Source organism: Nycticebus coucang, chromosome 2, assembly GCF_027406575.1.
Source record: "Nycticebus coucang isolate mNycCou1 chromosome 2, mNycCou1.pri, whole genome shotgun sequence".
Lineage (NCBI taxonomy): Eukaryota > Metazoa > Chordata > Mammalia > Primates > Lorisidae > Nycticebus > Nycticebus coucang.
Window position 1 is genome coordinate 178,349,772 of NC_069781.1, and position 25,690 is coordinate 178,375,461.

Genomic DNA, 25,690 nt, shown 5'->3' on the forward strand with positions numbered 1-25,690 from the left:
GTTGCAGCCTGATCTGCTCACAGGAGCTGACTATGCACGTCCCTTCCCAGCTCAAGTCCAGTGACATCCCTTGGTGTGTGAAATCAGCCAAGGGGGATTGTTCAGGCTGTGGAAATTGGCCCCTGTGAAGATCAGGGCTTTTCTGCTGTTAGACACTGGTCAGCACAGCCCCTGCTGATCTGCTGGTGGCGTGATACTTTAGCTCCTGTTTGCAGAGTGTGTGCACGTTCCAGGTACGGGGTAGGGTAGCTCACTGTTTGGGATCTGCACGGCAATCCCTGAGCACAAGGTATATTGGGTCATCCTAATGAACAAGAATTGTCATGAGACCAGAAGAGTGCAGTCAGGGCTAATGGGAAGGCACCTGACAGCAGATGCTCCACGGGGCTGCTTCTCCTTCTTAGCCTCTGCAGCCTCAGGCAGGGGACACGAGCTTTGACAACTTGCTCCAGGTCCCACTGCTAATGTGGCAGAGACCAGACCTGAACCCACATCTCTTAGAAGCTCAGCAGTCACTTCCAAGGCAGGGTAGACCCCAGCCCCACCTGCTTCCCACGCCTGGTGTGAGTCTGTCCAGGACCTGAAACGAATCTCTGAGCTTTCCCATGGGAGACTAAGTCTCCACCTAGCCTGCCGATGAGCTGGTTCATATCTTCAAGCACAGAAATTTGTCCAAACTTTGACCTGGGAGAGCAGCTGATGGTTTATAGATGATTTGGGGGCCAGCGATTGGTCATCTGTGGTATAATCTGGATCTCTGTGAACAGAGGGGTACACGTTTGTGTGTGTTTGTGTGTGTGTGTGTGTGTGTGTGTGTGCGTGTGCTTGTGTTGGGGCAGAAGGTGGACGTTTATGCTTGGAGAAAGGCTGCAGCCTGTGTCAGAGTCACGGGCACCTGGAGTGGAGGGTCTTGTGGGGAATGGACACTGCATTTCTTTCTAGGGGTGGCCAGTAGGGAGCTCAGGATACCGAAACATTGTGGTTTGCAGCATGAGTCAGGCCATCCAGCTTCATTTCCTGGCCCCACATCGCCGGTCTGTGAACCCTTGGGAAAGTTTTAGACCTTCTGCGTCTCATGTCCTCCTTTGTATGTGAGATGCTGACAGTGGTGCTGGCCGGGGGCTCGGTGAGCCAGCGCACGCCTGGGGCCTAGCACTGCATGTTAAACGCTGTAACACGTCTGCCCAGGAGGCAGGAGTAGCAGCAACCTGCACCAGAGCTGGTAGGAGCCTCCTCAGGCCATGCTGGAGTGGGAGGAACTTGACAATGGCAATGATACCAACAGTAACAACAATGGCTGTTTTTTTGTTTGGCCGCCTGCCGTGTGTCAAGCATGGTTCTAGATGGTCTAGTGGAATCATTTCTAGTCCTCACAGCACCCCTGCAAAATCAGCATTGTTGTTTCCATTTTACAGATGGGAAATCAAAGCAGAGATGCCAAAGACTCAGAACTAGGTGGTTGGGTCAGGGAAGGTTTTGTCCCCTACACTATGATGTTTAACCTGGGTCAACCTGAGTTCAAGGCTGTGGGTGCGTTCTACCTTGACTCCTGCAGTTGGTAGGAGAGCATCCTGCTTAAACACACAGGCCTGGAAGCCAGACTGCCCTGGGCTTGAATGCACTTAGTTATGAGATCTTGAGGCTTTTCCCCCCTCTGTGAAATGGGCACAGTGATTGAGTGCCTCGCTGGCTGCTGTGAGGACAGGTGAGAGGGCGGACACGTGGGGAACAAATGCTGATGCCTGGGGAGTCCTGGCGCCAAGCAGGCTCCCGTTGGCTCCCACCATCCTCAGCTCATTCTGGCCCCTGTTGTGACCCTAAGTCAAGACACATGTGCCAGCAGTGTCTGAAGTCACTCGTGCCCAGCAAAATAAGCACATGATGACAGCAATGTCTTGTTTTCAGAAAAATCTCCCTGGCGAGCCCTTGTGTTTTGGTTTTGTGCACGTGGGTTCAGCTGAGCAGAGTCATCAGAAGCTGGTGGGGTCGATAAGGCAGACGCTGTTGACAGCACAGGCCGGGACCAACGTGCGGCCTAGAAAATGCCTTGAGATGCTGCAAGCTGGTGACTGGACCTTGCTGTCCTGTTCTTGTCGTTGCAGGCTGCCAACAGCTACCTGAGAGACCAGTGGTTCCACTCCCTGCAGTGGAAGGTAAGTCCTGACTCGGTTGCTGGTTTGAGGTGGACACCTCCAGCACAGGCAGTGGCATGATGGCCTAAAGCGAGTCTGTCACCTGGAGGCATGAAGATGACCTCTTGCCTTCCACTTTGTTCCACCGAGTGGCAGCCTCACTCACCCCTTCATGCTCTGACATGGGTCCCTGTCCCCTGCGGTGCTGCAGTGGCCTCTCCCCGGGGGCCTTTGTGTTGGGAGCCCTTCCCGTGAATTGCAGGACTGCTTCCTCTCAGAGTAAGGGTGACTGTGAGGGGCCAGAGAAGCTGGACTTCAGGGGCTCCAGATACTGGGTTGAAAGTAACTCCCAAGGGCCGTGCAAAGTATAACCTTACCCAGTGATTCAAAAACTCGAGTTCCCTTCCTGCTGTCTTCACTGCCTTTCTGTCATCTGTTCTCGGGCCTGATTTCCTGCTGCTAGCTTCATGCAGGATGGTCAGAGCCTTTTGGCTCATAGGGGAACTGGTCTTCTCCTGTCACTTGCAAGACCCAGGGGCAGATCTTCCAAGGACCCCCAGCCACCTGGAAGACAGAGTTTTGCTCTGTGGCTCAGGTGGTAGAAACGCTGGCAGTGGGTCCAGGGTGGCATGAGCTCCTGCGGGCGTCTTCTCGCTCCCACCCTGCCGCCCTGTCACCTCTGCCTTCTGATCTTTTGGTTTAGGACATGATGGACCCAGGGAGCCAGTGGGGTCTGGCTGCAGTGACTGGTGTGTCATGAGCTGTTTTCCTAACTTTAAACTGGGATTGGAGGCATGGCAGATACATGCCATGTGACGTGCTGGGATGATCGAGGGAACACTCGGGATGGAGGACAGAAATACAACCCTGGAAAGTAGCATTCCTGGTACAACAGAGGGCCACTCCCTCCTTCCCCTGTCAGCTGCCAGCTTCTCGCCTTGTGCCAGGCTGAGCTTGTGTCTCCTAGTCGGGGCTGCGAAGGGGAAGAGACTAGTCTGCAAAGCCCTGCTGTGTGCTGGGGGCTGTGCTGCACTCATGGCGTCCCTCGCGGTAGCCCTGCTGTTCATTGTTACCATAGTTCTCATGTCACGTGGGAAAATAACCTATAGATTTCCGAATGTAGCTGGGTTAGAAGGCACCCGGTGGCAGCCAGGAAGGTGAGGTGGCACATGCCTGCTCATGGGCTCAGCAGATACGTGAGCGTTCAGTTCCCACAGGGAGAGCAGGCCGGTTCTCCCAGGTGCAGATGTATCCTGGGACAGACAGGGCACGTGTCAGAGCCTGTGGGGAACACCTTGGAGTCCATTGGGGTACAGTCAAGCAAGAGGAAAGATTAAATGGGGGAGGAGGTCAGGCTGCCTGAGGGAAGAGGCCATTTTCACCACCAGGGACAGTGACTGCTTAGGCATTTGCCTCCTCTGTCCCTCTGGTGTCCCACAGGGTTTCCTCGGTAAGTGCCAGCCTCACGTTCTCTCCTCAGGACAGGATAGAGTTTACTTGGCGATAATACTAACTACATCCCTGCCGGGTTGGAAAAACACCTCATTTCAGAGGTGGCCATGGTCAGTCTCCCTCGGGGCTCTGCTTTCTGCCTCCCTCTGGCCAACATTTTCCTCACTAGCAACTTACAGGCACCTGGAAGTTGTGAATTTGTAAATATTCATAATCTGTGAATGTTACACAGATACAAGGGGCGACTAAGATGCCGGGCACAGAAAATAGAATTCTGGGAGACGTTGACAGGCCAGAGAGATGATTTCACAGTTCAAGCTTGAAGCGTTCGCATGTCTGGGGTTGCATGTGGAGTTCAAATGATTGAACAAGTCCAGAACTGGAGGTCCCTGGGTTTCTGGCAGTTCTCAAGAAAACCTCGATGTCTGCATTCAATTTACGGCAGTGTTCCTTTTGTTATGGTTGTTGATTGAATCATTTAAAAATAATAAAGCATCTAGAAAACCTAAGAGGGGTGCTCAGGAACTGGAAAGTGCCTGTCAGTGTGTGGTCCTTTTGCCAGGTGGTGGGTGGTGACCTTCCTTCTCAGGGTGTAAGCATTGTCTTTGGTGTGCTTAAGACGCTGGCCGTCTCTCCCCTTTGACAATTGCCCCCCAGTAATATAGGTATGCTGCCACCAGGTGGCAGTGATATCTCAGCGTTGGCAACTTGATTAATTCCCCTGGTTCTTGGCCACTCAGTTTGGGGGAACATTTGAGGAGGCATGCTCTCCTTTCTTTTGAAATGGCAAAGAAATGTCAGATGTTCTGGAAGTGGAGACCTGGGTTTGAATCCTGGTTTACGTAGCCTGTTTGTCCTTTGGTCTGGATGGATTTCAGAAGTGTTGCCCTAGTTCAGATGGAGTTTCTGAGTACCTGGGATGTGCCAAGCCTGGCCAGGTACTCTCCAGTTCTTTGTCCTTAGACAAGTGCGGGAACAAGGCTCAGAAAGGTTGAGTGACTTGCCTGCAATTGCACAGCAGGTTTCAATTTAGATTTGTAGAGCCCTCTTGCTGCTGCTGTGACCAAACTGTGCTTGACTCGGAGATTTGGCTTCTACAGCCTACTCAGGACATGACCCTTTGCTTTCCCCGAGACAGCCATTCACCTCCTCCAAATTTACAACCAACCATTTGGGAGTTTTCCTTTTTCGTTCCTTGTTTCTTTTCTCTATCTTAAACTAAAAAAATCAGAACGTCAAAAGTAAACACATTTAGAAATCCCACAAATTCAACTTGACTTTTGAAGTTTTTTTTTTTTTATGTTGTATCATTTTATGCCCCACACCAGCATGTATTTGTATCTAAAAGCTATGGGGGACATACAGATGCATTCTTCCATTTGTGACAAATGTCATCTCTTAAATATTGTGTTCCTATTGTGTTAAGATTATGTTACTTTTTATCAAGTTGTAGTAGTATTTCTAGGGCAGCTGTCCCCAACCTTTTGGACTGGTTTCATAGGAGACAGTTTTTCCATGGACAAGTGGGGTGGGAGGGATGCAGCAATGGGATGGGGGGGCCGTTGTAAATGCAGATGAAGCTGCTTTGCTCAGTCGCCTGCCACTTACCTCCTTCTGTGCAGCCCTGTTCCTAAGTTCCATGGAAGATGATTTTTCCACAGGTGGCGCTGAGGGGGTGGGAGTGTGGTAAGGTGGAGCCCTCCTGCCTGGCTCCTAACAGGTTTCAGTCTGGAGGTTGGGGACCACAGCTCTAAGGCACTCCCAGCAGAGTAACATTGCTCCTGATGGGACCAAAATTGGTTTTTAGGGGCTTAAAAAATCTTACAGTAGTATATGGGCCTCCAAATCTCTACCTTCTTCAACAAAATCTTATTAGTATTTCATTTCAAAGGGAGGGAAATACGGTTGAGAAACACTGGTCTAGAATTGACCTCATGTTACAATCTCTGGCCTTCATGTTGCTTGAGTGGCCCCAGCGCAGAACTTAGGGATGTCACACACTGTCAGACCTCACCCTCCGGAGGAGCTCTCTCAGCCCCTGGCCCTGTATTTTGTGCGTTACCTCATCCTACTGAATGGGCTCTGTTGTCACGGGCCTAGATGTCCCTGCCTCACCCCTCCCTCCCCAGGCAGCTCTACTCTTCTTCTCGGCCTTCCTGCCTAGGGCAGGTGTTGGTCAGGGAGGTCCGAAGACGCCTGAAGCCCCACAGGAAGAGGATCAGCGTCTCCCAGCCCAGGAAGGAGGGCAAGATGAGTCTATCTGTTTGGGGATGGATTGGAGCAGAGCCTGAGGTTCTGAGGGCTCCCCCAGGAGCCCAGCCCTGTTTGGTTTGGGTGGTTCAGTCCCTGAGGCCAATTCCTAGGAGTGCAAAAGCATGAACAGTTGTTTATGAGTTAATGAGGCCTCATTTCTGACTCAGAGATACACCTCTTGGCTCTTGCCCTGGCCCTTGGAGGCCAGGCCCTGTGGAAACAGGCCTGTGCATCCAGGGTCATGATGGGACAGGCCTGTGTGTACAAGGCTGTGATGAGACAGGCCTGTCCCTGTATACAAGGCTCTGAGGGAACAGGCCTGTGTGTACAGTCTGTGATGGAACAGGCCTGTGTGTACAAGGTCCTGAGGGGACAGGCCTGTGAGTGCAGGGCTATGAAGGTACAGGCCTGTTCATGTAGATGAGGCCGTGAAGGGACAACCCAGTTTGTGTGAGAGGCCAAGAGTGTGGTCCAGCCATGAGAGCCAGTGTCTGTTTACAGAGTTGTAAGACTGGCCTGTTTCTAAGTCCAGGATCCTGATGTGAGAAGCTCAGGTGTGCATAGCTGTGAGGGACAGGTCTGTTGTGTGAACAGCCCCCAGGCTGTGAGCACATGCCTACCCCGCTGGTGAAGGAGCCCCCAGAAGCAGGATGCATCTGCCTTGCGTAGCCTGAGCTTCTGGTGCCTGCAGTCTTTTTGGTTCCTGAGAGGGATTCCTCAAGCCATTGCACAGAAGTCTTGGAAACAAATATGATTTTATCCCCAGGAGAAGCTGGGTCACTATGAAGAGCCCCAGAGTTGGAGTACAAGGAACAGACTGCACCAGACAAGAAGCCACCTGTCTTCCTGCCCCAGGCTGGCAGGGCAGAGGAACAAGTGTGGCTCTGGGAAAGTCCCAGCTCAGGTTTACATCCTCTCTGGCTATCTGCCCTGGCCATGATACCTCCCTAGGGTGGCTGCAGCCTTGTGGTCAGCCCTGTCCAGACCTCTGTTCCTCTCCTGTACAGTGGAGGAGTATGGAAACAAATGTGAGTGGGCATGCAGGGTGACCCCTTTGTGAGTATGTTAGATACGGAGCATTTACTTGGGCTTAATGGGGATGAGAACAGCATCTTGCTTGCCACGTGGTCATGAGGGTCAAATGCTCTATTTGTACAGCAGGTGGAAAGGACCCTGGCAGGGGCCAGCGAGTGTCATGGGCATCACTATCTGTCTCTGGGTGGGTCTGGGGCTGTGTGGTGGCTCAGCCCCAGTGGACTCCAGGCCTGGGAGATCTGAGGCTGGGTGGGAGGTCTGTCCTCAAGAGACTCTCTGCCCCACACAGGCCACCGAGTATCTCCCAGGTTCACAGAGCACCCTATGCCTGGCACTACTAGTGCATTTGCTCCCTGGAGCCTCGTGGAGTGCGAGGCTGTGGACCTCATCTTACAGAAGATGGCTGGACAACATTGCCAAAGCCTGCAGCTCCTAGTGAGGGTCAGAGTCTTGTGTCCACCTACTGAGCCTATAGATCAGCCTGTTCCACGTTCGGAGCCCCTGCGGAGAGACAGCCACTGTCAGGGTCCCCTGCACACAGGCAAAGAGCCTGAGGCTCAGGGGAAGGCTATGAGGCTGGAAGCCGAGGGCCCTGAGAAACTCCGGACTCTCTCATCCCCACCTGGCCACACCCGGGGAAGGCAGGATCCTTCACCCTCATCCCCACACAGCTGAAAGAAAGGGCCGGGGGCTGCTACCCTCCCCTGTGCTCCTTGCTAAGGGCCAGGCCAGAAGGGGTGTAAGGGGTGTCCCTAGAGGAGGAGAGAGCCCGAGGGTCAGCACAGGACCATCCAGAGGGTGGCTTTGACCTCTGATCCTCTGGCTCTGACCTCCTGTTCCCCTCCCGGAAGTGGGGAGCCGCCCTAGAGCAGAGCTGCTTCTGGTGTCCCACAGCTGTGGCCCCCACCTCCCCTCTTCACCAAACTATAAACTCGTCCCTGGCTCATGGTCCCGAGTGTTTAGCTCAAGCTGAGCCCCAGGCGCCCCTGGCCCTTGGTTCCTGCACCACTGACAGGGCACTTACTCCTGCACCAGGCATGTGCCCACACCTCACTTGTGTCATTGCCTCACTGGGTTGAATCCTCACAACCCTAAGGAGGGGCCTGCTCCCCACCCCTTTACCCATTTTGCAGATGTGGAAACTGAGGCTGAGAGAGTAAACCTCACTTTGGGCCACACAGCTATTCAATTGCAGAGCTAGGATTCGAACCTAAGTCTGACTGAGTCCAGAGCCTGGGACCTTCGTCAGCAGAAATGTCCCTCTGGGCAGCACAGGTTTGCCTGTGAGTGCGTGCACACTCAGACACATGCCCGGGACAGTCCTCACCCCTGTGTTTGTGCTTCTGAGCAGCGCCCTCCCTCCTGTCTGTTCTCATGGCTGTGTGGTCCGACCTGCGGGTTTTTGTTTTGCAAGGCTTTGCATGGGGCTTTACGTTTGTCACTGAGTCTTGCTGATGTCACTGTGAGTGTCATATGATGTGACCTCTGGCTTGGCAAGTCCTGTTTCTCACAGGGAAGGGCTAATTGCCTTTCCCTGTTGCACAGCCCTCCGTCAGACCACCTCCCCCAGGGCCTGGGGGATCACCTGTCTCTACGTCTGCCCCAAATGTGCCGCACCATCGTATCCCTGATTCCGAAGTCCAGGCTCTGTCTGACCGGAGCTAGCCTCGCTCCTGACCCCCCCTTGCATTGGACCATGCTCTGGGTGGGCTTGTCCCCTCTGGCCCAGGACGTCCCTTTGTTTTGAGGGACACTGTCCCTTTGTTTTGAGGGACACTGCCCTTCAGCCTGCTGCCCTCTGTATTACCCTCCCAGGCTCCGTCCATTTTTACAGGGACACTTTAGCAGTGGTGGCCTGGCATGCGGGCTGCCCTGCCAGCTTCAGTAGAGCATTGCAGCTCCCACAAAGAGTCTTTTTAATGGCTGCATAAGAGTCTGCAAAGAGGTTGTGTACGGAGTAATTTGCCAAAGGGCTCTACTGTTCTTGGCGGTTAGAGTTGTCCGCAGTTCTTAATCGTAGATAATGCAGTCCAGACTGTCCATATCTAAGCTTTCACTTCTTTTCAAATACCATTTTTTTTTTTTTTTTTTTTTTTTTTTTTGTGATGGCAGATTTCTAGAACACAGTTACTGGGCCAGAGAGGAGAGGTATTTTTTTCTTTTGTGGCTCTTACTACATATTGCCAATTTGCTCCCAAAAGAATGATGTCTAGAACACTTGAGGGTCAGGACTCAGGGCCAGACCTCCTGGATTCCAATTCTGACTCCACCACCTGCTGGTGTGCAACTCTTCTTCCCCTCCCAGGTAAAATGGGATTGTGATAAGAACAAGCTCATTAGATTCCTGTGGGGATTAAATGGGTTAATAGCTATAAAGAACTGACGGCGGCACCTGCTGTATGGTAACTACTCAACAAATGTTCTTTCTTCTTCTTCTTTGATGAACAAGAACGCAGAGGGAAATAGGCCTTTTGTGTAGAAGCCTCTTAGAAGCAGGGCTGCAGAAGAAGGAAGGCACCTGCTTGGCACGCGGGTCACTGCCCCACTGAGCCCGTGCAGGCATCACTAATCCATGCCTGCATGCTTCCCCTGAGGCAGAGCTCTTCTTGATGTAGCTCCTGCCTGTTGACTGACTCAGGGGGAGTGGAACCATCTCCTCACCCCTGTCCTGCTGACCTCTTAGGCGCATAGTGCAGTGAGTATTACTGAAATCCAGGTCCAGCACCCATGGCCCTTGCCTGTGCCTCCTGGGTGCTAGTTCACAGGAGCCACTGGAGCTTCCAGACAGTCCTGTTTTCCAGGCATCCTGCTCTCTGAGAAGGAAGGTGTAACAGAGGCAAAACAAGGATGGCTGGGAGTTGGCCTCTGTCCTCTCAGGTCCAGCACCCATGGCCCTTGCCTGTGCCTCCTGGGTGCTAGTTCACAGGAGCCACTGGAGCTTCCAGACAGTCCTGTTTTCCAGGCATCCTGCTCTCTGAGAAGGAAGGTGTAACAGAGGCAAAACAAGGATGGCTGGGAGTTGGCCTCTGTCCTCTCAGGTCCAGCCACAGGCTTGCTTTATCCAGGTTGAACAGGGAGGAATAACATCCAGATTAATTTCTGGCACTCAGTCAAAGAGGGCTTTGTGATACCTTAAGAGGGGATCAAAGGGATTCAGTAGAGACCTGGCAAAGGAGGGGCTTTCCCAGGAGGCAGGGGGCCGATCCCCTTCCAGGCCTGCGGGAGGACCTCAGCCGCAAGTGCGGCTGGTGACAGAGCCGAGGCCCTGGCACACTACTGAGCAAATATAGCATCTCTGTGCCTATGGATTCAGCAGAGTCTGGGGAGGAGGCCTTTGGGGGTCCAGGGGCTGGTCTCCGGGGAGGAGGCCTTTGGGTCATCAGGGACCCTGTAACAAATGACAAAGGGAGCTTCAGAGACTGAAACTAACAAGTGGCAGAGGGTTGGGCAGCCTTGGCGAGGAGGCTCATGCTCCCGTGGGCTTTCTTCATGGTAGAGGGAGAGAAAAACAGTTACTAGGCACCTACTAATGTCAGGAGCTGTGCTGGAGGCTCTTCTATGTTTGAGTCCATGAAATCTTTTCAAAGTTTGGTTAGGCCCATGTTGAAGGAGAATCTGGGATAACAGAGGGAATTGTCTAGGGCAGGCATCCTCAAACTTTTTAAACAGGGGGCCAATTCACTGTCCCTCAGACTGTTGGAGGGCCAGACTATAATTAAAAATAAAAAACTATGAACAAATTCCTATGCACACTGCACATATCTTATTTTGAAATAAAAAAACAAAACGGGAACAAATACAATCACACCGCCTCATGTGCCCGCGAGCCGCAGTTAGAGGACCCCTGGTCTAGGGTCACACAGCAGGACACAGGCAGGGCTGGGATTTGGCCCAGGGGAGGCCTTTCAACGTGTTCAGTCTGAATCCATGGAATTTCCACTTTCCCCAAGTAGAGCTCTCTTTGGAACCGACACAAGACCTTTTTGTCAGATTTTTAAATAAACTTCTCATCAAATGATAAAATACATCTGGAAAAGTGCACAGATCAAGAGTACTATTCAATTAATTTGCACAAATACAAGCTGCCCATGTAACCAGAACCAGCTCAAGAAGCAGAGCATGAGGGTGTAGCTGCCTCCCCGGCGTCCCCCTTGGCCCCTCTTCCCTCCATGGGCAGCCAGTACCCTGACTTCTAGCAGCGTGGGTTGATTTTGCCAGTCTTTAAACTTTACGTAAACGAACTCGTACGCTCAGAACTCTTCTGTGACTGGCTTTTGTCGCTCAAAATTAGGTTCTTATGAGTTATCTATGTTGTGTATAGTGATAATTTATTCATTCACGTTGCTGAACAGTGTTTTATATGATCATATTCCAATAACTTGTCCATTCTCTTATGGATAGATCTTTCCAGTTCGAGGCCATTGTAACATTCAAGCATATGTCTCGTGAATATAAGCCCACATTCCCATTGAGTGTATGCCTGAGAGCTGTTGGGCCACAGAACAGACTAAACTGTCACCTTTAGTGGATGTTGGTCACTGGTTGTACCAATTCACGCCTTCTCCGGCAGCGTGTCTCTAAGACACAGGGTGTCTGACAATTGCATTTATTAAGTATTTTAAAATACTGAAAACGACAGAATTTTTGAAATTTCCCTCTGTCTATAAACATTGTTAACACTTTTTAAGTTTTAAAAAAAAAATTGAGCTATAATCTACTCATAAAAAAATCCCCACATCTTAACTGTTGAGCGTGAGGAGTTTGGGCTGTTGTATTGACCTGAATCACCAGCAACCAAATCTCTGTCACCCTGGAAAGTTTCCTTGTGTCCCTTCTCAGCCAGTCCCTTGCCCTGCCAGATAATCTGTATTAACATTTACGCAAAATTAAATGTATGCACACATGTAATAATTCTAAAGAGGATTCAAAGGTATAAAATATAAAGTCGGTCTCCACCTCCTTCAAGTGCAGCAGTTTTGTGAACATGCCTATCGATGGATCTAGCTATCAATCTATCTATCAACATAGCCTCACTCTGTTGCCCTGAGTAGAGTGCGGTGGCGTCACAGCTCACACCAACCTCAAAACTCCAGGGCTTCAGTAATTCTCTTGCCTCAGTCTCCTGAGTAGCTGGACTACAGGCACCTGCCACAACACCTGACTAGTTTTTATGTTTTTAGAGAGAGAGGGTCTCACTCTTGCTCAGGCTGGTCTAGAACTCCTGAGCTCAAGTCATCTGCTCGCCTGAGCCTCTCCGAGTGCTAGGATTACAGGCGAGAGCCACCACGCAGGCCTGAACATTCCTTTTTAAACTCCACTCTATTATCCGCGCTGTTCCGCCCCTTGCTCCTCCTTTAGCTGCGTACAGCTCTGTGTCTCCATGGGGACACAGACAGATCCATTCCCTCACTATGCAGTTTCCCAGTATTCCATGCAGAGAGGGTTCAAGATGAATGGGGTAAAATACCATTGCCCACATGGGGAGACTGCGATCCTGACAGAAAGGAGAGGTTTGTTGACAAATGTCTACTGTCTGTGGGTCAGGCAGCATACAGCACCTTGCTGCCCAGGTCTCATCCTTGGGGAGCTGGGTTTGCAACAGGTACCTGGGCCGCCAAGGCTTTCCTTGCATGGCCTGTTCTGGTCAGAGGTCCCCTGCCCTCTGTCGGGCCATCCCTGGGCTTCGGGGAGGTTGAGACAGCCCCAATTTCTGTGTGTCTTGGACCTCAGAAGTGGCACATAACACCAGCTTTCCAAACATCCAAGAAAGAAGTGGCATTTGTGGGTTGTTACTTTTTCCAGGTTAGTAAGGTGGGACCAGAGCATCCCTGTTTCCTCCAGCGCATACTTTAATGGGCCAATGAGTCACAAGCCACACAAGGGTTTTTTTTGCATAAATGGATGAACTTAAGGCAGAATTTTGTTGTTTTTTTTTTCTCTTTCTTGTTTTCAAAGATAAGCTTTTAACACATAAATGGGAGGTAGTATGTTGATCAGCAGGCCCCTGTGTTCTGCAGGAGTCTGCAGTGGGTCCCCTCTGGAGTCAGTGGTGGGTAGAACAGTTCCTGGAATTAGGCTGTTCATCTGCATGAAGGTGGTACCATGGTGGGGGTCCAGTCTAGGAGGGGAAGGTGACCTACTGTTCTTGCATTGGGCTCCGAGGTTCCCACCTGGCTGCCCGTTGGCTTGGAGACAAGGCCCAACAGACTCTGAAAAGAGCAGCAGCTGTCCCCACAGAGGAATCAGGCCCTCACCTCACCCAGAGACACCCCGAGGGGCAGCTAGCTCAACTCTCTGGGAGGAAAGGTGTTTGGGAGAGAGGCTAATTGACCTAGAGATGGTGCCAAAACCACCAGGCCCTAGGGGCCATCACCTGTGTCCTGCTCCCTGGAGGACCCCTGTGCATTCTTAGAGCCAAAAGAGAGTTTTGCAAAAAGTCCTACAACAGGCAGCAACCCACTTTTGGAAGACCTGAGGCTGCTCCTAAGAGACCTGAGGGCCCATGCTTGCTGAGTGCTGGGGGACAGGGGTTGTTGCCAAGAGGGCTGGAGAACCAAGAGGGCCTGTGCCTGCCTTTTGGGGACTGGGCTGAATCTGACCTCTATCTGGGAGCACAGGGTCCTCACAAAACACACTTAGGCCGTCAGGGCCCAACTCAACATGGGCTGGAGAAGGCAGCAGGCTCAAGCAGACCTTTCCTGTCCCTGCACTCTTGGAGGGCTTTGTCTGTCTGCATTGAATTTTCCATCCAAGGGGCCCTTATCTCATCCCAGGCCTCCTGGCCACTGCAGACCCAGGGATTTTGAAGCAGAAGCTCAGTGGTTTTCAAAGTGGGGTTCATAGGCCAGCAGCATCTCAATCACCTAGAAACTTTCTAGAAATGCGAATTTTCTGTCTGGAATTCTAAGGGGGAGGTGAGAGTGCCTCAGGCTATCTGAACACGGATTCCAATGCCTGCCAGAGTTTGAGAACCACTGCAATAGCTTGAAGGAGGAGGAAGGCCCATGCAGGGCCTGTTGAGCACCTGCTGTGTTTCGTCATCATCGTTGTCCTGTGTAAGCTGCACAGTGTCCTCGGGTGTCAGATTAAATCACCTTCTGGGCTCCAAGGCAGAGCCACACTCGGGCTCTGAAGCCTCCTCTGTACCTGTTGTCTTGTTGCTGGGTCCCTCACAGCCTGAAATCTACAAATGACTAAATGTGTCCCCTGCTGTGGGGCTACTCTGCTGGGGTCCCCTCCATTTGTGCAGGTAACTTGGAATTCACTGTGATGGGCACCACTGAACTCTGCCTCCCTGCATCCACCCTGGGCTTGGCGAGTAGAGTTCTCGATGGGACTGTCAGAGGGGCCTCACCAAGGGAAGGCAGGAAAGAGAGTGCCTTGTTGTGCACTCAAGCATGACATCACTACCTGGCTTGAAATGCACCTTAGAGAAAAACCTTAACTTCATTTATTAGGAAACTGGGTCCCTTCATAAGTTAAAGCTCCTTGTAGTAGGAGCTGGTGACTCCAGCCCAGAAGAGGCCGCCAGGCCGGGAATGGAGCCTTGCAGACCACACAGAGAAGTGATCAGATGTCCTTTGAAGTGCAGTGAGCAGTAGATAAGTTCTTAGGAAAATAAACAGCGGAGGCCCCATTGAGATGCTACCGTCTGGAGGCATTTTCCTAGCAAGGGAAGCCCTTATTTGGGATATAGGATATATTCGCTTTCTTTATCAGGCCCAAAGGAAGCAGCCCTGTTCTGTTCCCTGTGTCTCCGGGCAGGGAAGCCCGCCCAGGCCGCTGCCTCCCACATGGCAGAGGAGGAGCAGGCTCTGCACGGTGTCTGCATTTTCAGACTTAGTTGGTGGAATGCTATTGAGCAGGGATGTTTCCTGAACTGCCTGAAAATGCCATCTCATGTTAATGATTAATAAGAGGTCCCCAGTTAATATTGGGTCAAGGGGCTGTTTGGCATTGGATGGGCCTAGGGTGGGGGAGGGCGCAATCATTGAGGTTCAGGAGCTGAAGCTGGTGGTCCTGCCAGAAGGAAATGGCACACGGGGTGGACAGGAAGATTTCTGTTGACTTCATTTTTTAAAAAATTGTATATCCTCCCTCAGCCCGTGATATTTTTTTTTTATTTTTTATTAAATCATAGCTGTGTACATTGATATGATCATGGGGCATCATTCGCTAGCTTCACAGACCGTTTGACACACTTTCATCACACTGGTTAACATAGAGCCTGTGATATTTGAAGTATCTTACAAAAGCACGCAGACGGGGGAAATGGACACCTGTTCATTTACAGTGACAGCCACCAGGTGTCAAGAGAGAAAAGTACAGATGCACAGACATCTGTATAATGTGATGTCATTTTTGTAAAATCAAAGGGGGACCCAAAAACCTCTCTATGTATTTGTATGTGATTGTGTATGACCACAGAGAAAGACAGGAAGTGATACACACCAGGGGTCTGAACCTGGCCAGCCCACCACCCGTGTTGATAAGGGTGTCTTGTTTGCTTTTGTGGAACATGACTCTGCCCATTCATGCTGCTATACAGCAGCGCAGCTGACAGAGCCTAGAATATTTATTACCTAACCCTTAGGAAAATGTGTTCTGAACCCTAATATGTAACGTGCTATAACATATCTGTTTCATGGTGTTAGCATTGATTTTGGGGGGGTAAGAGGAAGGGGGGAGAGGTGAGGCTTAAAAAAAAAGCCACCATGTATGATATGGCCTAATTTATGTGCAGTTTTACATTTGTGTGTGGGGTGTGTGTGTGTGAAAGGGAATCCATGAAGTGACGCTCCCCAGGACACAGACGTGTGGCTGTGAGCCCCACATGATGGTACGCATGCTCTTCCCCTCCTCCCTAACACTGTTCCGTGTGGTTCTGAACTGTTAGAAGCACATGTAGTATTACATTTGAAAAATCAGGTAAACTGCTACACTACCAAAAAGTAAAAAATAATAGGAGCTCAGATACTTCCAGTTCTAAGAATATAGAATTATGTCCCATTTAAGAATTCTGCAGGAGGTACGGTTTCAATACCAGGCCTAATTTCTGAAATCATAGGGGATTTTTCCCTTTATTTTTCTTTAATTAAATGTGCAATGCCTGAACGTGGCTTCCTGCAAAGGTATGGAATATCACAGATAAAGCTGAACTCCACCCCCTCGGTGCTCCCCCAAGCCACTTCCTTCTCCGAAGAACCCAGCTGTCCCAGCCTGGCTTGGTCCTTCCTGGACGACCCCCAGCTTCAGCCCTGTGGATTAGAACAGTATACTGGGGGTGCCAAAAACAGTATATACATTTAAGCAATGTTACTACCTACGTATTACTTTTTGTTTGCCGTAATCCGAAGTATCTGGACGCTAATGGTAACCACTTTGCGCACCTCTTATAATTCCAGATGTCAAACGTGACTTGTATTCATCTTTTATTTTCAGTATGTACCGAGTATTATAATTTTAACACAGTTTTTTCCTTTCTAAAAATGTGTATAAGTTTTGGCGCTTGCAGTGTATGTGCAGGCCACGTGGGAGGGCACCCACAGAGGAGGGCGCCCACAGGGGAGGGCGCCCTCAGGGGGAGGGCATCCATGCCTGCCTGTCTTCATAGCTTTAGCTCTGGTCATTCTTTGTAACTGCCGGGCAGCGTGGCTCTGTGCATGGGCTGCAGTGAGACATTTCTGTTTGTGGACAGTTAGGGGGTTTCTGGTCACCTTTATTTTTTCTCAGAGGCTAACTGTCTTCAATGTCCTTCTGAACCCAGTAGCTGCCCCTTACCAACCCTGAAAGGTCACATGTAATCTTCTCAGCAGCTGTGGGAGGCAGGTGCTACTGTTAGCCTCAGAGTCCAGGGGCGGGAGCAAAGGCTCAGGGAAGAGATGTAGTTTGCCTGAGGCTGCAAAGAAATCCAAATGCAGGCTGGGTTTAACAGGAGGCATACGCCTGAGAGAAAAAGCAGGGCCTTGCCTGAGTCTGAGTTCCCCAGAGTTTCCAGGTTGGTGGGACCCACAAACCCCTCTCCGGGGTGCTGTGAGGGGTGGGGGGTTCCCAGCTGAGTGTCCCAGAGCAGCGTGACAAACCTCTACAGATGGAGCCATGTCAGACAGCACACACGCCCTCACACACTGCAGGGCCTCACAACCCCACCCCCAGGGTCTAGGGATCGATCCTTCTCACCCTCACCTCTTCCAGCTTTTGTCAGCTGGGCCTGGGCCAAGGCCACTGAGCTGTGGGGCATCATGCCATGTGCTCCTGTGGGCAGGACACATGTGCCTGGCCACAGGTCCACTAGACGGGGAGGGAGAGAGACTTCTCCCTGCTGCGCTGGTCAGACTAGCTGAGGTCACGTGAGTTCACTGGTGGCCCCCAAAAGATACATCCATGTTGAATTCCTATTATCTGTGACATTATTTGGAAAAAGGGTCTTTGTGGGTGTAATTAAGTTAAAGATCTTGAAATGAGGAGATCGTGCTGGATTAGCTGGTGGCCCTAAATCCACCGACAAGTGTCCTTAGAAGGGACACACAGAGGAGAGGCAGACGGAGGGGCAGAAGGCCCTGTGACTATGAGGCAGGAAGTGGAGGGATACAGCCACAACCCAAATGCTGGAGTCTCCATACTTGGGTTCCTGAAAAAGTCATATGTTGAAACCTAATTCCCAGTGTGGGAGTATTAGGAGATGCGGGGTGATTAGGCCACGAGGGTGAGGCACTCATGAATAGGATTAGCACCCTTATAGAAGAGGCTCCAGAGACCATGTGAGGACGCTGAAGACACCTGTCTGCATGCTGGGATGAAAGCCCTTGCCAGACACCAGTCTGCCTTGATCTGGGACTTCAGCCTTCAGAACTGTGAGAAATGAATTTTCCCTGTCTATAAGCCACCAAGTTTATGATACAGTAGGACCTCTGTAAGCTGACCACCCGAGGGACTGTGACACGCTGCTCAACATCTGGAGGTGGTCGACATGAGGAACGAGGCCTGCTGTGCTGATATGTACATGTGGTGTGTGTCCGGTCTAGGAAAGTGAGGTCACCTTGAGGAGGTGGTCACGAGGAAGGGGGTCAGCTCTGTAGATTCTGCTGTACCTTAGTCTGTACTGGACAGACTAAGACGCCAGTGAGCCTGGAGCTGCCACTGCCGGGTGGCGCCTGGGATTTCATTCAGGAACCCGAGAAATTGGCGGTGTCATCATCACTGCCAGGGCATGACGCCTTAAGAAGGAAGGAAATAACGACATATGTTGCAATATAAATGAACCCGAGGACCTGGGCTGCTTTCATCTTTTGGTATTATGAGTAATGCTGCTCTGAACACAGGCGTGTATTGGTACTTGTAAATACATCAGTGCCAAAAAAATACTCAGGTTCTAGGTTCCACCTTCCCCCAACACCAGTCTGAAGGGATTGGCCAGGGGTTGGCCTTTGTTAACCTTTGTTCTTGGAATTTTAAGCCCCCAGGTAGTTTTAATGTATAGCCAGGATCAGGAACCCTGGCAGGGTCAGTGGCTGGCAGGAAGGAGCCCCGGGCTGTCAGCTGGCCTGATGAGGACTGCTGGGCTTGTGTGCAGCCTTGCGAAAGGGAAGCTCTGAGCCAGGATCCTCCCCTGCCATGCCTTTTTGCCAACGACCCTGTGCCAGCCACCTGTTGACGTCCTGCCTGAATTCTCCTGGAAGTTCCCCCTGCAGCATCCTGGGCCCCCAGGTGACTCTTCTGACATCACTGATGATGCGGGAGCCCAGGCAGGCAGGCCTAAGCCATCCCTGAGGGGCAAGGGGTTGATGCAGTTGCGTCATGGGCTGGGAGCTGGGAGCAGGTAGCAGGGTGGACGGGGACAAGGAAGGGACAGGAAGCCAGGTTGCCCCTGGGAAGAGAAAACCCAACAAATTCTGACAGCTACTATCTTCTGAACGCACAGTCCCAGGGACCCTGCTGCTCCACTGGGAAATGAGAGGCTGACTGGTCGGAGGCACAGCAGAGCCACTGAGAGCTGGGCTGCCCCTGGTCCTTGTTAGCTGGTTTACCTGCTTTGTGGATTTCCCCTGGCTGCTGTAATAAGTGACCATCACTGGGTGGCTTAAAACAACAAAAATCTGTTTTCTCACAGCTCTGGGGCCAAGAGTCCAAAATCAAAGTGTCAGGAGGACCCACTTGTTCCTGCTAGGCCTCCTGAGAATGTGCTTTTCGCTCCTTGTCCGGCATCTGGGGGTTCCTGCAATCTTCGACATTCCTCAGCGTGGACACGCACCACTCCAACCTAGACCTCTGTACATGGCCCTGTCTCCCCCAGGCTTTCACGAGCGTGTGTGTGTCTCTATGTGGCCTTTTTGTGAGGACACCAGTTGTCCGAGTTAAGACCGACTCTCATCCTATGTGACCCCATCTTAACTTGATTGTATCTGCAAAGACCCTGTTTCCAAAGACGGTCACGGTGATAGACATGGGGATGGGGGCAGGACTTGGGAAGACACAGTTCAACCCCCCACAGCAGCTGTGTGGCCCTGGGCGTGGTGTCAGTCCCTCCTCCAGGCCCTCTTCCTGTGTTATATGTACCTGATGGAGGAGGGAAAACGAGGCAGGTGGAAGAGAACGAGAACCTCGCCACTTAAAGGGTTCGGGAACATCCATTTTCCCTGGACTCTACCTTCTGGAGACTCCCAGGCTCCACCAGCTCTACTTATTCAGAGTCTGCTTTTTAAGCAGACATCCAGGTGATGCCCCATACACATTAATGTTTGAGAAGCACAGGTGGGTGAAAAGCTGTGGTGCAGGGCGTGGCATGGCACCAGCACCAGAAACACGGTGCCTGCTCTACCTTTTACAAATACTGAGAGCACCTTCCAGGGTCCCTGAGTGTGGCTCTGTCACCATTGGAACATTGAAAGAACAGATGAGGCGCAAGGAAGAAAGCCACGTGCAGTGTTTTAAATGCCCTCAGTGTCAGTGTGATGACTGGTCTTTGCCCAGGAGGCAGGAGGCCCTCAAGTGCGAGTAGGATGTGGTACCCAGCTTACACCAAGGCTGGTTCATCTCACCAGCCAGACTCATGGTTACCCAGGCAACCAGCTGATGCTACAGGAACAGTGGAGCAGGACACCCGCCCGAGTTCCTGAGGTTTCCGTGGAAGCAGTAGTGACTACGGAGGCCATTGCCACTGGGCACCTGGGCTTGGTGCTGGGCTCTTTTCCCTCTTGCAAACAAAATGCCCATCTCTCCTAGGCAGCTGTCCACTGGGTGTCCAGCTGTAGCTAGCCTGCAGTGGCCCCTGGGAGACAAGGAGGCTCAGCTCTCCATGTGACAGGCAGCAGCAGCGCCGATCAGGGCACAGAGCTCCCAGTCACCTCTCAGGGGGTGGGGTTGTCACGTCCTCTGGGTCCAAAGCTAGACCTGGGTCCCAATTCTGCCTGGCTTGCGATAACCATGTGGCTTCACCTCTTTCAGCCTCCGTTTTCTCATCTATAAGATGGGACTGATGATACCACTCACCCCATTGAGTGGGTGGGAGGATAAAATACTTATACAAAGCACTTGGAACGAGGCCTGGCCAGTGGAACGCTCTCCCGATGTGAAGACTTACATTCTACTGTCGTTTGTCATGACCCAGTAGGTACAGCGGCTATTCCTGTTGTTACTGTAATTAGCATCTTCGTGAGAGTGGTCTGTGCTGTGTGTCATCTCCCCACTGGGCTGGGCTCGGCTCCCTTTGTGTGGCTTCCTTGCCCCTCTGGAGCCCGTGCCCCACTCACCCATCTTGAAAAACCTAAGTCCCTGTCATGTTGTCATCTGTCAGTTGGATCAGAGGATAATAGAGTTCAGTAATTGTACTGGCTAAGTTGGGGTCCTTTTAGAAACCCCCAGACCCCGTACTGCCCTGCACTGCCCAGCCCCAGGGCATGGTGGTGACATCAGTCATCTGCAGAAGCAGGGGCAAGTGTGCATGGCCGCACTATTCACAGTAGGCAGAGGCGGAAGTGACCCAATTGGCCCCTAAAGGATGAGCAGATAAATAAATTCCAGCCCATTGTGCCATGGAGCGTTACACTGACGTGCTGCAACTTGAATGAACCTAGAATATCACACTAAGTGGGAAAAGCCAGCCACAAAATACCTTGGACTGTATGGTTTCATGCATGTGACATGCCCAGAGTAGGTTGGTCAGTGGGGCAGAATGCAGATTGGTGGTTGCCAGGGGCTCCGGGAGGAGGAAGTAACTGCTTGATGGAAACAGTTACCCTGGGGGTGACAAAAATGGTTTGGAACTAGGTAGGGGCGATGATTGCACAGTATTTTTAATGTCTCTAAATACAACTGAATTGCTCATGTTGAAATAGTTAATGGCTAATTTTATGGTCTGTGAATTCTACCTCAATACAGCAGGTGAATATGTATCTATGGATGTGTACATGTATATCCGTATGTACGGTGGTGACCAGCCCCAGTCCCTCATCGCCTGGTCCCAGGACAAGGGGATGGGTTTTTACTGGTGAAAACCCTGCGGTCCCCAGAGGCACTGAGGACTGGACAAGGTAAAAATCCCAGTTGGAGAGAAAAAAGTAGCATTTTATCTCATCCAAAAAGATTGTTGGCCCCGAAGTCCTGACCTATAACAAAACAAACAAAACATGCATTTGCAATATTTCTTATGAGATGAGATTTTAGTTGGGTGTCAGTTTCTAGTTGGGTTGAATATCAGATCATGGGTGCCCGCCACCCCTCCCTCCGACCTGCTTCCCTGGAACCATGCACAGACAATGGGAGCAGCTGCTTCCTTCCCTCGGGAACCACAACCTCGAGGTTGACCTTGTGACCTAGCCTGTGTTGGACATAAAGAATAAGGCTGGGGCACATGACTCTGGGGTCTCTGTGGGGAGGCATTGAGTGGGAGCTCAGCTGTGAAGAGCTGGTCTTAGGTTGATGGTGAGGACTCAGGGGACAAAAGGGCAGTCTGGGGATTATACAGGAGGGACAGTCGTGAGGCCTGCTTTGTGTCTGAAGAGAAAGCGTACTCCAAGGATGTAAAGAAAGCTCTTTTCGGGGACTCAAGAGAAGGCCAAAAGCACCCCAAGTGTCCAGGGCTCCCAGAAGCATCTGCAGTCACAGCCAAGTATTGAGTTAGGGAGGCCAGAGAAGATGACCACCTGTTCACTCTCCCTTTGTGTCCAGGACACATTTGGGGACACCAAGGCAGGATCCCAGTGGCATGGAGGCTGGATCAGGGGTCGCTGGCAGGAGTGTGCCTGGTGCCACATATACACTGGGCCTCTGGGGGAGGGGTGCGTGGCCAGGGACTGCGAGACTCCAGGACAGCACTGCCCAGGAGAAGGTTCTCTCTCTGCCGTCCATCCGGCATGGCAGCCACTGGCCGTATTTGGCTGCTGAGCAACTGCAGTGTAGCCCATGTGACCGTGGTGCTGGATTTGCAGTAGCGTTTCATATCAATTAAGCTCAGTGTAAGTAGCCACCTGGGGTTAGTAGCTCTAGGACCAGTACTGGAAAGATGTTTCCAGAGCCAATCCGGTCCCTCCCTGGCTCATGTTTCTCAGTGGGGTCCTCCTCCACTCTGGGCGTCCTCTCTTCCAGCCAGGCGGGGAGCGCCTGCGTGTGAGCCTGGGAGGCTGCAGCGAGCAGCAGAGCAGCAGCCCCATCCACGTCCCCGTCCCCGTAGTGTGCTTCCAGTGCATTCTGAGACACATTCCCGCTGACAGCTCATCTCCTGCGGAGAAGCAACAGGCTCTGCTCTCCCAGGCCTGAGAACCCCGGCTGTGCCTGCCTCTGCGGAGAGAGCAGTCACCAGAGAGATGGCGGGTGTTGCCCAGGTAACGTCCCTTCCCTGACAAGCAAGGACAGCAGTAGTGTGGCTGACTCTGCCAGTCGGAAGCAGGAGGCTCTGCCTGCTGGATCTGCTTGTTGCTGGCTGGGGGGGCTTACTTAGTGCGGGAGCCCAGCTGCTCTGGACCACTCACTCACAGGCTTGGTAGGTGATGAGAATTAGAGCTGCTAGTCAGCCAGGACCAGGCTAAGTGATTTATTAATATGTATATTATCTCATAGTCACAGCAAGCCCTTGACAGTTGTTCCTTTTAACCTGCCTTGCAGACAAGAAAACTAAGGTGCAAAAAATACTAATAGAATGTCAGTCCCCTTGGCACTGAAGCCTGTCTGCTTTGTTCACAGTGGGTGTCCTTAGTACTTAACACAATGCTTGGCCTGTCATAATAGGTGGTTCCCAGGAATCTTTGTTGTTTGATTGGATAAAAGGATAGACACCTAGATGGGTGGGTGATGGATGTGTGGATCAGTGGGTGGCAGATGGGTAGATGGAGAGATGGATGGGTGAGTGATTGGACGGGCGGGTAGGGAAGCGGATGGATGTGAGAATGGATAGATGGGTGGTTGATGGACAGATGGATGAAATCAAGCTTAGATTTGAGCAGAAGTTTGCTTGCAAAGCCTGTACTCTTAGCCACTAGGTTATACTACTTCTGACTTTGTTGCCAACCTCTACCTCCCTAGAATGACATTTTTAAAAAACAGCTTAAGTGAGATATCATTGACCTGCCATGAAGCTCACCCACTGTGAGCATGGGTGAGCATCACAATACACTGATTTTAGTATATTTGTACAGCCGTCACCACAATCCAGTTTTAGAACATTCCCACCATCTCGAAAGATGCCCGTGTGCTTGTTGGCAGTCTAATCCCTATTACGTGCCCCAGCCCCAGGCAATGACTATTCTACCTTCTGTTTCTATAAATTCACCTTTTTCTGGATATTTCTTATAAAGGGAATCACACCTGTGGCTTCTTGCAGTCAGCGTGATGGTGCGAGGCTCGTCCCTGTTGTGGGATGTTTGAGCGGTTCAGTCCTTTCGCTTACTGCCCCACGTTGTGGCCCTCCCAGGGCTTGTTAGCCATTTGTCAGTTGCAGAGCTGAATTCATTCCAGCTTACGACGTAATATTATGAATTATGTGCTGTGGACATTCATGTACTCATCTTCGCATGGAGTATGTTTTCCTTTCTCTTAGGTAGATTTCCAGGAAAAGACTTTCTGGGTCGTACAATGAATTTGTGCTTAATGTCTTAAGAAGTGTTGTAACTGCTTTGTGATATTTTCTGTACCGGTTTGCTTTCCCACCAGCAGGGCGCAAGGATCTCAGTTTTGCCACCTCTTTGCCAGCACTTGGTGGTGTCTGTCTTTTCTATCACAGTCACCCTCGTGGGTGGGAAGCGGTGGCCCTGTGTGCTTTTTTTTTTTTTTTTTTTTTGAGACAGACTCTCACTATGTCACCCGTGGCTTCACAGCACACAGGAACCTCAAACTCTTGGGCTTACGCTCTTCTCTGGCCTCAGCTTCCCAAGTAACTGGGACTACAGGCACCCGCCTCAACGCCCAGCTTCTGTGTGCTTTTAACTTGCATATTCATGACACTGACCGCCTTGTGCTTGCTTACTCCTTGGCTCAGATTTGACTTTTTCTTTTGTGGAGAGACAGAGTCTCACTTTATTGCCCTTGTAGAATGCTGTGGCGTCACAGCTCACGGCAACCTCCAACTCCTGGGCTTAAGAGATTCTCTTGCCTCAGCCTCCCGAGTGGCAGGGACTACAGGCGCCCGCCACAACACCTGGCTATTTTTCTGTTGCAGTTTGGCTGGGGCCGGGCTTGAACTCACCACTCTTGGTATATGGGGCCAACGCCCTACTGACTGAGCCACAGGTGCCGACCTGGGATTTGACTTTTAAATCCAGAGCTTGGCAAACCTTTTTTCTATAAAGGACCAGAATAGCACATATTGGGGGCTTTGTGGGCCACATTTGATTCCTGTCATATATTCTATGTGTTTATTTTTCTTTATAATTCTTAAAACATGTCAGACCATAACAGGCAGGCGGCTGGGTATGGCTGGGTATGGCCCATGTGCTGTCATCTGCCCAGCCTGCTTTCTAGTAACACCAGGTCACGCTCCCAGCCGTTCTAAGGCCCTTGTCTATTCTGCCCCCACCTCCCAGGCCTCAAAGGAATCCAGGGCCTGTGGGATCCACACTGGACAAACTGTGGGGCCACTCACCACACCCACCCAAGTGGGTTCTGCGGTGGGAGGGACAAACTGCAGAGGGAGCTGGTATGAGGGTAACTGGAGGAGGCCTCCTCTTCCCAGCCTCACAGTGATTCATCACCTGCTGAGCTCATCAGCATTCCTGGGAAGAGACATGCTGATTCCTCACCTGAGGAGATAGGACAGGGCCCTGTTGATCTGGGATAGGCCTCCTTCTCCCTGGGGACTATCCTGTTCCAGGACTCAGCGTCCTCTGGGAAGAAGGGCCTATCTGTGCCCTGTACCTGCCATGTTGCAGCCCTCCCGCTACCTGCTGTCTGCAGCCCCACCCATGCCCCCTCTGCTCTCTGGGCCTCATGCATTTGTCCTGACCTGGGCCCTGTGCCACAAAGCATCCTTGAGGCTGTCTCAGTGTTTTCCTGGAAAACCTGTCCCTCCTCTCCTCAGCTCCATTGGTTTGCACTGATGTGATGGAAGGACTTTGGGGTTGACCAGAGCCAGTTTTGGCTCCTGCGTTGTCCCTTTCTAGCTGTTCTCTTCTGGACAAGTCACGTTCCCTCTCGGGCCGAGGTGGTCTTATGTGTGGGAGGTGGCTCACAGCACTGCACTGGCACCTGTGGCCCACATCCTGCTTAGCACTCCCCAAGGCCACAGGTTGCCTGGGTACATGGATGTTTTCTGGCCTGGGCACAGGGTGGGCACAAGTACTAGAAAGTTAAGGGAGTTGGTGGACAGGCACCCCTGCTCCCTTGCTCCTTGG

At 51.6% G+C, this 25,690-nt stretch overlaps 1 protein-coding gene across 2 annotated transcripts in view; it reads left to right on the forward strand.

Annotated features, from left to right (window-relative positions):
• CMIP (c-Maf inducing protein) overlaps positions 1–25,690 on the forward strand; it is a 228,654-nt gene that overhangs the window by 144,805 nt on the left and 58,159 nt on the right. Inside the window, exon 3 of one of the 2 annotated variants that reach the window (XM_053609354.1) lies at positions 2,103–2,153. The exons of the other annotated variant lie outside the window; for it this stretch is intronic. Within the exon in view, the coding sequence (XP_053465329.1) occupies positions 2,103–2,153 (51 nt within the window). The remainder of the gene's footprint in view (positions 1–2,102; positions 2,154–25,690) is intronic. 2 annotated transcript variants of the gene reach the window in all.